Raw genomic sequence first — 13094 nt, forward strand, 5'->3', positions numbered from 1 at the left:
GGCTAAGGCTAATCCATGAGTGCAAAGAGTACATTCATGATACTGTTGCAGCATGTAACTCTGATATAATAATAATTATTATCCTTATAAATTCTTATAGAGTTTATTTAAATAAACCGAGGAGGTTCAGTGGCACAATGTGTTAAACCCTTGTGCTGGCTGAACTGCTGACATAAAGGTTGGCGGTTTGAATCCACAAGATGGGGTGAGCTCCATCTGTCAGCACTAGCTTCCCACGCAAGGACGAGAAAAGTCCCCCGTAGGATGGTAACACATCTGGGCATCCCCTGGGCAACATCTTTGAAGACAGCCGATTCTCTCACAGCAGAAGCGACATTCGCTTCTGGCACTATAAAATTAACATTTAAATAAACAAATGATGAAAACACAATTTTTGTCAACTCTGGGCTTGTGTAATGTTTGATTAGATGGGTTCAGACTGCTTCAGAGGTATCTCTCATTATGTGATAAAATAAAAATAGGAGTGTTGATCAAAGTTGCCATCGGCAACAGAGAAATGGGCTCTAAATTATTTGCTTTCATTGTGGGAAGCTCAAATTGCAGTTTCACAAGTTGTCCAAACTCAGTCAGAATCCACGTCAGAAATCATATACCTACCTGCTCTGCTTCCACATAAACAAGTGGAAACCCCATTTGCTTGGTCCAAGTATTCATCATAGCGGCAATAGGTTTACCACTAGCATGTTCCAGGCTTGCCCAAAGGTCCTCTATAGAAGGGAAAAATTCAAACTGAGTAACCCCGCCTCAAACATTTTACCTTTCTTTAAACAATACCAGCCTATCTATCAAGATCCTAGCAGGATTCACAATCATTTTAATAAGTGAAGTATTTTCCAAATGTTTCATTCACACCTCCTACAAGAATATCTGGTAAGTAGGAATAGTGTCAGTTTAGCTGAACAGATGGGGAACTGAGATAAAGCAATTTGACATGACTATTCATGGCTGATATTCCTTCCTAGTCCAACAGTCTTTCTATCAGATTAGAAAATCTACAAATAAACCACAAGCTCCCAGTCTAAGAATTTTCAACCTAAAGTGGCTACTGTCTTGATAAGCCTCCTTGAAGATAGTGAGAACATTGCAAGAGTGAATCAGTTCAGCTGCCTTCATGATCAAGGATTTATGTTAATCACTACACCCAAGTTCATATTAAGTTCCAGAGAAAAACTTTAGAGGAAAAAATACTGTTTCTAGCAGACCCATTTATTTTGTTTTCCATCTACTATGATATCAAGTCACTTCATTTTTCCAGTGGTCCCATTGCATTTCAACATCCTGATTCTCCACAAAACTTTTCCTGAATGTATCTGTTTGCCAAGCAATGCAATCTAGTGTCAATAATCCCTCAAATCAGAAAAAATAAAAAGCTAAATGATTTTTATTTCTCCAAATTATTTTTCTCTCATGGAAACTAGTGAGCAATGAATGAAAGTACGTTAGTTTTCATCGGTTTTATTATGCTGCAGCATCAAGTAATACATTTTTTTGCTTAAACTGGTAACAAGTGGACGTTAACTGGTGATAGAAGTATGTATATGTAACAAAGGATCTGAATTGAATCAGAAATCTCTGCTCAATCCTATCTTGTTGATTATTCATTAGTGACATTTGAAAACTACATGGCAGTTCAATTTTCACTAAGTAGGGTACTATCATGAGAAGACAGGAAAGCCTGGAAAAGATCATGATGCTGAGGAAAATGGAAGGAAAAAGGAAGAGAGGACGACCAAGGGCGAGATGGATGGACGGTATCCTTGAAGTGACTGGCTTGACCTTGAAGGAACTGAGGGCAGTGACAGCCGACAGGGAGCTCTGGCTGGTCCATGAGGTCACGAAGAGTCGGAAACAACTATGTGACTGAGCAGGAGCAGCAGGGTACTATCAGCCTGATGCATAACATTGACAGAAAACCTTTGTTTCTCATCCTGTCTGTGCATTCAGAATCCTTCACTTCTTCACCTGTCCTCATTTTCTAAGCAACTACTCTGCTTGCATCCTATTAAGTCCCTGGCACATGGCAAACTGCCAACAAGTCAGAATGAAATAATATAATCAAGAACATCCAATATATGATCAGCTGATACCAACACCGAAAACCACAGTTAAGAGGTTAAATTCTATTGGTTTCAAGATCTGAACATAATTCAATTTTCTGAACTCTAGTCGATACATTTGGCAGTGCATAAGGAACTAGAAAATGACTCCACTGTTTGCCAAAATATAATATCCAAAATGGCCATGAGCTGTTATATACTTAGCAAGTTACAATCTAACAGTATAATGGCTGATTTGAGTTCCTGCCTCTTTTGCACAATGGCAAAAGATAACTATAAAAAAGGACATAACAAAAGCAGGACATTTGAATTCACTTTTGTTAAAAACATCAGCTTTCTTCTTTTGAGGCAAATTTCTTCCAAAACCCAAGGGTGATTGTTGGAAAGTGAATATATGATATAGTAAGGAACTCTGCAGTTGGAGGTCAAAAGTGTCAGCGGGCATTTCCAGCTCTTGAATGTATCAAAACACAGTTTAAGATTAAGTGTCTAGATCACAGCCAAAGAGGAGCTGCGTGTGGATGTTATGCAGCTTTGTGACCAACTGGTAATCCCCTTAGAATAAAAGGACTAGCAAACATATCAGCGCATTACATGCTTTTTATGGCCAGAAGCAGTATTTAATGTCTGAATCCACAAATGGCTCAGTTATCAAGTTTAAGGCTGCTCACTATATAAGCAGTAAGCTGTAACTTTAGTTCTATGTTCTAAACAGTACTTATCATTTTGACACTGTTCTAGAGAATGTTAAAAGCAACAACAATTAAATACTTGTGTCCCCCTTCTCATGTAATCTGTTACTGATTTCCTAACATTTAATTCTATGCATGGTCACGTTTGGTTGGGTTTTTTTTTGGTTTTTTTTTTTTGTTAAAGTAGCTTTTAGGAGTTTCAATACCACAGCTGGATTAAGGGGTACAGTGTGAAGAGGAAATATGAAAATCGTAAGAATCAGGTTTCTAAATTAATTTGATACAGATTTTCTCAGACAAAGAGATTGGTATCTAATGGACTGCATCTCCGACTAGGTCAAGATACTATACTCAACACAGTCCAATAACATCTAGGACACTGAAATTAGCCTGATCCTGCTCTGGGATTGCAATTATACCAGTTTTCCTGTCGGGTGGAGAAAATAATTGTGAGAAATATATGGAACATACAAAGCTATAATACAGTAGGGGCCACTTTGCTGTTTTTTTAAGTAAGGAAATTCACAGCTGCAGAGTACAACCTCCCTCTGATATAAGTACTTCTAGGGTCAAAAACAAACAAAGAAGATAAAGTATGAACATAGTGTTTAATTACCTGTAGCTGCATTCTTATGTTGGAACTTGGTAAGATATAGGTGCATTCCTTTTCTGAAATCCTATAAACATAAGATTAAAAAAAGTAAGAATAAGCTTATTGGTATCCTGAATTTGATGGCAGTGTGTTCTTTTACACACAGTAATCAAGCTGGATTACTAACAGAGTTTTCTGACAATTTACAGCTCAGTTCATGCAATGCTTTCCACTCCCTAAAACAGTTTCTTGAAAAAAAAGCTTCTGGTGAAATGGGAACCTTTCCCCACATATAACTGAGGAAAAGAGACAGTGCTCAACAGAAATTACTTCCAGACTCTAGCTGTGTTGCACATGAATATAGAATATGACTGTTAAGTAAGTTTGAGCCCTAGTACATATTTTTAGATTTATCCAATATTGTGGAATCTCCTCCTGCCTTATGCACAATTATTTTTGTCATTTGCAACAATGCATTAACAGTTGAAAGTCATCTGAAAAGCAGTCATAAAACCATTAAAAATTATATATTATCACCAATGTGAGAAAAAGTATTTAGAAATAACGTTGACATTGAGAAATTGGTTAGGGTACCTAAAGGATAATTTATACAATTCTGAACATGTAAGCTAAGATTGGTTCACATAGGAAGCAGTAAAAACTAAGATTTCAGCTTCAGACAAATAAAAATATAAACGTATTTTAATAGGGTGGGCTTTTCTTCTTCCTATGTATATCCTGGAAGGACCAGAGTAATAATATATTCCTATAGACACAACAGAATGAATGATTCACCCCCATTAATAAAACATGAACGTATTTTTCTATTTAAAAAATGGTAATTACACTGGAAAGAAATTACACATTTTTACCTCATCGCCTATGTAGTCGTGCAGCATTCGAATTACTGAAGCTCCCTTGCTATAAGAAATTGCATCAAATATTTCATCTACTTCAGATGGATGTCCCACCATAACCTGAGGTGAAGAAAGAAATGTGTTACCAGAACAGAGAGAAGATGGCTTGTGGAACATATTAAATGAATACTAATCTCTAAGATACCACACTGGGCTGCTCTTCCCCTATTCTAATCCATTAGAGGAATATTTTCTAAAGACTAAAATGTGAGAACTGGTGGGGAGAACATGCAAACTTTATTAACTGAAACACCAGGTACTCACTTCAATGGGATGACTGTTGTCTAAGGCATCGAGCTCCTGAGCCCGTGTGTAATCTGCAGAAACAAACTGAGTCCAGATATCATATTCTGGAAAGCAATGGTCTACACAGAGGTACTCAATCCAGGATGCAAAGCCCTCATTGAGCCATAGATGAGTCCACCATTCCTACCAAAAGAGAGCGAGATTGACAATAAAAAACATTGCATGCTAGATTTTAAGACACAATCCATTTCTGGGACCTCAGGTGTTCTTTATCACTAATAATCTTGAAGTGAAGATGAAAAGGGGTTTTTTTTGAAGCCCCATAAAGACAGCTGTATACACTGAAAAATTCTACACAAGTGCACCTTTTAAAAAGGCAGGTACCTAAGCTAACAATGTGAAAAAGTTCAAACAAATCTCTGAAGCAGCTTAGAAAAAGGAAGCTGATATATTAATAACAAATATAATTCAAATAGGAATGTTTCCTCTCCTTTGACTGCTGAAAAAATGTTTTGTTTAGCAGTCTAAGATTTGTAGCAGATTCTGGAAATGCATATAACTAATGCTGTATCTTAGCATCCCATCTCTCTGCTGAAACAAATGAAGTCACTATTGTGACTGAATTCTATACATCTCTGAGGACAACTATTTCCCATTTCTACTGCATTTCCAATTATATCAGGTTTCCAACCAAAATTTAGGAGCTTAATTGCATAGAAACATAATCAGGGTTACTGTAACTGAAAATTTGCCATCGTACTGTCCATTTTTGTGCTTTTTTACATTCTGCCTTCTCACAAGAAAACATTTTTTCTGCAGTTTTGGGACATTTAAACCAGGAATAAATGTCCAGTTTTGGGACATTTAAACCAGGAACAACCAAATGGAAGCCCTCAGACCAATTCAAAACCATAATGTAACTATATTTAACTTTTTACTATTTACAGTTGAAAGGAGGGGGTTAAAAAGTTCACTGTTTGTGTTTTGATTTGGGCAAGCAAAAGCAAATATAGTGCAGGCATGCCACAGAAATGGGCTCCATAAAAACCAACTTGAATCCCTTAATGTCAGCTGCTTCTTTTTAAGACCTGACCACTCATCTGGGGGAATCATGTTGTTTTGCAAAATCTATTTTAGCCCTAATAGTATTCTCACGAAGACACAGTGCTAATGCTGAAGAGAATTTTTACAATTAGATATTTTCAGCATTCTTGTATGTGTTCTGCACATCCTTCACTTTGTATCAGACTTTGATAGTGTTCAAAAGATGTGGCCTGCTATCCAATTTGATTATTTCAATTTAAATCTGGACATGCACCATATGTATAGGTAGCTATGGACCCCTCCCCATGTCAGTAAAATGTGTAAGGTTTATGGAAAAGAAGTATCTCAAAGTTGGATAATATTGCTCACTCAAAAACGAGTGGTAAATAATTCCAGAATGTATATGCCATACACTTTGGCCAGCTATACACCCAGTTTTTTTTAATAAATAAAATGAATTATGCAGTGGTATAACATGTAAACTACCTGTATTATTCATTCTATTTCTGCCAGTTATGGAGAAAGGAAAATAACCAAGCTTGATTCAAAAATTCAATCATTCTAAATATACCATAATCTATACTTTCATCTCAAATCTTTTAGACTAGGAGTTTAAAAAACAACAACAAACAAACAAAGGAAATTGAAGACTGCCAGATTTATTAAATATATCTTGCTTTCTTTGCAAGAAACTCATAAGGATGCTACAGTCAGGCTTCAAATGAGCACAGAGAAAACAGCAACCTGCTTTACTTTAACAAAGCAACTGCATCTTACGCTGTCTCTAAAATATCCTTCAAATATTATGCAGGATGCTGGTTGTTTCTGCTGTAATCAGTCAAAATCCAGTTACAGAGATAATCACCAACAACCAAAGGGAGGAGGAGGAAATCTTGGGTGAGGGACAATGCAAACATTTATCTATGGCAAACAGAAATAAATTTCACATTAGTACCTATTAATGTGGCATTAAATTTGAAGCTTGTAAACAGAGAACTTGGTGCACATACTACGTAAGCTAGAAACCAGGATAAGCTTTAAACTGTAAACAGTTCTTTAATACAAACTACACAGAAATTTATGAGGGAAGCCACATTCTTCCAAGTGGAACTCTCTCCCTCGGACTGTGGTGGAGGCTCCTTCTTTGGAGGCTTTTAAGCAGAGGCTGGATGGCCATCTGTTGAGGGTGCTTTGAATGAGATTTCCTGCGTCTTGGCAGGGGGTTGGACTGGATGGCCCATGAGGTCTCTTCCAACTCTACTATTCTATGATTCTAAGTACAGCTAAACATCTTTGTCACAAGGAAGAAGTATACAGAAAAAATGTTCCATGATACAGAACCAGTACATTCTTCCTAGTACAGCTAAACATATTTGTCACAAGGAAGACGTATACAGAAAAAATGTTCCATGATACAGAACCAGGACCATTATTTTGGCACATCTTAATTTCTGTCCTGTACTGTGAAAATGAACCGATGAACTATGACTGGCATCTGCTAAAATCTAACAATAGCACAACAGAAAGTGTGCATGTGTGACCCCAGCTACTCATGACATACATACAGGTAAAATAAATTAATGTCTTGAAATCACTGAAAAGGAAAGAATGACTTGGTTTATAAAGGTGAGACAAATGGGTCTTCAGCAGTCCTGAGAGGAGGGTGAATGCTGCTGCCTTAGTACAACTGAACGCATGAAAAAGGTCAGCTCCCTCTCCAGGGCTGTTCCTTTAACTGCTTAGTTAAACAAAGCTGCAGCTCTGATGTTTCCAACTGTCCCAATAGCGTGGTGAATGCTAAAAATACCCAACATGTTTTGTGATTAATACTTTTCCATTTCAGCAACTACTGCTGTAGCAACTGGCAGGTCATGTGACAGGCAAAAAGTGGTGTCAGAAACAAGGCAAAAAATGATCTGCAAACTGCAATGGAAACATGCTACACTTCCACCCCCACATAGAATTAGAAGTTTAAAGATCCTAAACAAAGTACGGTAGGAATGAATTAGTCTTTAAAGATGATTGAAACTCTCCAGATCTAAGGTACAAAAACCCAACAAGCATTATACCAAACCACAGGTAGAAATCAGTGTCCACAAATAAGGAACACTTGTTCAACTTTATAGACAGGTCTGTGTTCTGTGCTTTTACATGAGCATCCAAGGTAATTCAGCATAACTAAATATCTCGGGTTCCTTCACTCATTTTAAACCTTATAACTGTAAATATAAGATTGGAAATGCATGAGCACTGAATAGAGGATCCCTACAGATAAAAGATGGAAAATCGCTTCCCCATTCACCCTTCTCTCCTTCTTGCTTAGCAAAAACAGAATTGTGAGCAATGTAAATATGCTCAACTGTGTTTAGTGTTCATAGTATTCTCAAGTCAGTTTTTTGACCTTCATAGAATTGATGTGGAAAAAAACTGAGAGGTTCTTCTATTTTTATCTTCTTCTTTGGCAAAGAAATGCCAAGCTCCCCAATAAAGATGAGCAACAGGATGTTTCTTTCTATTATTAAAGGAGAGAGGAGTAGAAAAGCAACCCAAATTATGGCACTAAACCTGAGCAGAAACTGGAGCTAAAAGGGTTAATCACATAAATGGATGTTGTTATAAATGTGACAAAAATGACTCCATTCTTGCTGGAGGTGCTATACACTATTTTGCATGATTGTCTATTCTGAGTCCTATAGAGACAGCAGGCTAAATGTCCATATACAAAGAGCAGTATGCAGTACATGTTCGTAGTGTCTTATACCCAGTCTGTGTTTCAGATACAGATGAAAATCTGCACATGCTTTGATAACTATGGGTACATCAAGGCTGCCATTCCTCCATCTGCTACTATGCAAGTGCACACTAAAAGCATCATATGAAAGCATGAAGCGCCTGCAAAGACATCAGTAAAGATGTTAAGGACAAGGAATTGTTCCTGAGGTGGCAAGAAAAAGGATAATTTGACCTATCCCACAATTTGAAAAATCCTGATTTTAAGCCTAGAGAGGCTAAATACATTTTTCAGTACCATGGTCACAAGGTTTCCAAACCACTGGTGAGCAAGTTCATGACCCACAACAAGAGCCACCCATTGGCGGGAGGAAGAACAGGAGTTTTTGGGATCGATCAGTAGCGCAGTTTCCCTGTGCATGAGAAAGAGCAGAGAACGAAGCAATATGACATCAGACAGGGAATGTAATCAGTCCAGCTACAATAACTGATCTAAGTTTTAAACACCTTACAAAATGTTGCAGGCTATATGAAAATAGTAACTGTAACATCAAATTTCAGAGGAACATATCTCACAAGCTATCCCCCTCCCATTAAACCATGTGGTCTACTACATTACTAGAGCTTGGAAAATTCAATTTTACAATAAGTTGCTTCATTTAGCTAATTATTTGTAGAGGCCTTTTCAAAAATAGTTTTTGAAATATTCCCAAACACAATTTAAACTGTCAAAATGACTCATATTCTTTCTATCAAATCAGAGCCCACTTCTCTTTTAAAAAACTCTTGAGCAAAAGGTTTAACTGTATTATGACTGATTAGACCCGAGAAATCTTCCAAACTGTAATTCCAGAGTTAGAAAGAGATATAGAAATCCTTGCAAATTCTATAATTTAACAATTATATGTTCCGCAGTAACTTACATAACATTTAACAATACATCTCTCATTTAGTGAGGTTTCAATTGCCTTGCTGAATTGGCTTACACATATTTAAGTGTGGACAATAATATACCAGATGAATAGTCAAACTATTTTCCATCTATTTGAGATCTGATCATCCATTTGCCAGGAAAGACTGTTCATCTGCATTCTGACATCAAACTAGAACACAATTTACCCTAGATTCATGGTGTGTACACTATGAAATGTGACAGTTCCAAGAATATGCTCTCTGGCTTGTCTTTGCTCCTATAAGCCTGGGGGGGATTGTTCTAGGGTATTTTATAGCTTGTTAAGAAAAACTAGCTAGAGGGTTGGCTCGCTACTATTTTCACACATCAAAATAAATAAACCATGGACCACAACAAATGAATCATGAATCAAAAATGCATTCTTTGTTCTGGCTGCATGCAGAAGTGAGTGAGCAGCTCACACTAGGATGCTATTCAAATACAACAAATCAGAGTTGCCACAGATTTTTTGTTTGCTATGATGCGCAAACTTAGCCAACATAACTAGGATGCTGTGTTGAAACTGTATTGTGCAAAGTTTGAGTTGTGGACGACATGAACGTGGCCATCAAGTCTCTCACCAAATGCATTTAGAAAAATAATAATAATTTCGAAGGTTGAAGAAATGACAAATAGTACCCACATAAACCTCAAGGCATACGGTTTGCCACATAAATGCTGGCAGGGAGATCCAAACTTGTTTAAGGGCCAAACCAGCCTTGGAGAAAACGTTGCTAGAGAAACCTATTATGATCTGAAGAAGAGGTAATGAAACATCTCTTCAAATTGTCAATCACATACTCAGAAGTTTCTGTGGATACTACCTTCTTCTGGGGAAAGTAAAAAAGTATTCTTTTTTAGCAAAGGGAATGATAAAAAATTATCGAGTTTGAAGGAAAGGCATAAGTGATCAACCTAGGTTTAACTTATGGATAAGCTAAAACATTCCACTGTTTAATTTGAGTGGTTAGAATGTAACTATTTTATATTATTATCTGTAAAAACTACAGATGGTTAAGTGCCATCTTAACAGCCATTGTCTCCTATAAGGTAAAAAGCTTGGGAAATATTTTAGGATAATGCCTTCTACTAGACATAACATGTACATTCTCAAGGTATTTTCCTTTACAAATTTGTCTTCATTCAAATTTATGAAAATTTGTTAAATCAATTAACCGATCACTGAAAATTGTATATTTTTTAACTGAGTGCCCATCCTCAGCTATCATAAGAGGAAATTCTAGTCAAAAGCACCACAAAGAAAGTTCCAAATTCCATACTTCTTCTCTGAAATATTTAGTTGGAAAAGGTTACAGTGCAGTTGGCCTCAGGTGATCAAACAACTTGAATTATCATTCAGGATACTAAAATATACTGAACACATTAGATACAAAGTGTGAGTTGCTTTGTTAAGAGCTCTTCTAAATTTGAGGGAATCTGCCCGCAAAGGACAACTTAAATTAATCAGTTGCTATCTTTAGTAACCTAAGACCTAAGGCCCAGGCTGTGGCGCAGGAGGGAGAGCAAGCCAGCTGCAACTAACTGCAATGAATCACTCTGACCAGGAGGTAATGAGTTTGAGACCGCTCGGAGCCTATGTTTGTTTGTCTTTGTTCTATGTTAAAAGGCATTGAATGTTTGCCTATATGTGTAATGTGATCTGCCCTGAGTCCCCTTCGGGGTGAGAAGGGCGGAATATAAATGCTGTAAATAAATACATAAATAATAAGACAACAGTTGTAATTTTTGAAGATAAAACTGACTTTATAATGTGAACTTCTTCTTGTGATCAATGTCAAAGGTAAATTAATTAAAATGGACTTTGGAGACTTGTTGTTATTGTGACCTATGTGCTGTCTATTCATAAACCTGACAAGAATTATTTTAATTTGAAAGGTTTGAAAGATCACACAGTGCTGCTCTTTCTCTTTTTTAATGGTACTACACATGAAAGGTAGTTACAGCTATAGCTCACTGGTAATACCCCATTTGTCTCAAGTCACCTGAGATAAATTATAACATGGCAGAGAGATGCTGGGAGTAACTGAGGATATAGTGTATGCACAAGTGCATGAGTACAAGCATGCACACGTGTAGTCAAAATCTAGCAACAAAATTTAGCAAGTTTAGCAATATGGTGTTGCCCAGATTAAGCTGTGGAATTAAGGTATTCTAATATAAGGCAAGGCCTATAATGTGATGCAACAAACTCAACTTGCAAACTATTTCAATCTGCTGTCAATTGAGTCATTTGAAAAACAAGCATGTGGGCAGTATTGAAAGTATACATGCTCAATTACTGAAGTAATGCTGGGATGAAGTAAGAAAACAAATCAGATGGAAGTATGTGGAAACAGAGATATAAGATTATTTGTATGTCAAGTTCTGGTAGAAAGGAATGTTTTTATTCTGGTATTTTGGGGCTACAAGTTGACTAAGAGATGAACTAGAGCATGCATTAAATTCCTGAAGATGCAATACAGTAATACATCTTCATATTGAAAGCTAGAGCAGGGGGATTTTTGGAAAGAGAGTAGATAGCAAAAAATTGTCTTCTGACTCTGAGTTATCTATTCCATTGAGTCTGAGTGTTAGCAACAATCCACTTTGTGTGAAGTTAAAACAAGTTTAGCATGATGGGATTGGATACCGTTCTTGAGAAAAGATTAGCCAATGCACCACACACACCACTGAATATATATGGAATTCAATTCAGATCAATTTGGGGTATATTGTAATTTGTAACGGGGGTACACAGCCCACAAATTATTTGAGAATCACTGTCTAATGGAATACATACTTTAAGTCTGTTGTCTGAAAAACATTCATAAGAAGGTAACCACTCAAGAAAAATATTGATATAGCAAATAAGGAGTATTTTCTTTTTAGGTTTAAAGAAATTTAGCTCTTTAACTGTAAGTTAAATAATTTTGTATTCTTTAAAAAGCTCCATGCCTAATGCAGGTGCACTCTTGCCCACGATGAAATATTCTCAGTTCTTCCCAGGAATTAATACCTCCTTAACCTTGGTTACAATTAGCACCAGCACTTACACTTCCCATAGTGATAGCTACTCAGGAGAGGAAACAAATTTTAAAATCTGCACGCAAATTCCAATACAGAAAGCATTCAGATTAACCTTGACTACAGGAATAATCAATGTCAACATAGGATAACTGTGGTTTGCCAGAATTGGGAGAATTCATTTCTGAGAAAAGACAATAGAGAAATGTATGATTTCAGGTCCTTCTTATAATTTTTAATTGTGATTAAAGGAATGGCTTCACTGGCATAAAACCGTAACTTAATATTATGTTAATGAGTTTGCAGGCTTGTAGACTCCCCCACATGCTTTTCCTCATCCAGCACAGCCACAATGGGATCAGAAGAGTTCACTTCCACTTTCAACTAACTGTGGCTTGTAGTTACATTCTGAATGTTCCAATTATAGTTTACAGAAAGACACATGGATCTCTAAGCATATTTTGAAACTGGCTTCTTCCATTATGTCATAATTATAACTCATCTGTCCAGGTTTAGACATATTGAAAAAGCACAACTATTTAAAGGTAATCTTTCCTTCTCATGGCTGGATTGGAGGCTAGCAGCACATGAGCTAACACATCTCTGTAACACATCTCTGTAACACTAACTGTAGCAGATTGTAACATAAGAAGTCACTCTGTATTTACACTGGGCAACAGAGCTGGAAAGAGGTGCAGCCCAATTATCTTTAAAAAACTGCAACACCTTTAATTGTGATTCCAATATTTTCCCCAGGAATTTATTCAAGTGGATGAATTTTTGTGGATAACTTTTTTTGCTCAAAATGAAAAATAATTC

The 13094-nt window shown here is 36.7% G+C and overlaps 1 protein-coding gene across 1 annotated transcript in view; it reads right to left on the reverse strand.

Moving 5' to 3' along the window:
* Positions 1 to 13094, reverse strand: part of npepps (aminopeptidase puromycin sensitive) — a 96601-nt gene that overhangs the window by 16230 nt on the left and 67277 nt on the right. The window contains exons 9-13 of the mRNA XM_003222484.4: positions 8598 to 8712; positions 4544 to 4708; positions 4235 to 4339; positions 3387 to 3447; positions 619 to 728 (exon numbers count right to left, since the gene is read on the reverse strand). Coding sequence (XP_003222532.2) covers positions 619 to 728; positions 3387 to 3447; positions 4235 to 4339; positions 4544 to 4708; positions 8598 to 8712 — 556 coding nt within the window. The remainder of the gene's footprint in view (positions 1 to 618; positions 729 to 3386; positions 3448 to 4234; positions 4340 to 4543; positions 4709 to 8597; positions 8713 to 13094) is intronic.

The sequence above is a fragment of the Anolis carolinensis genome, chromosome 6 (genome assembly GCF_035594765.1).
Source record: "Anolis carolinensis isolate JA03-04 chromosome 6, rAnoCar3.1.pri, whole genome shotgun sequence".
NCBI classification, from domain to species: Eukaryota; Metazoa; Chordata; class Lepidosauria; order Squamata; family Dactyloidae; genus Anolis; species Anolis carolinensis.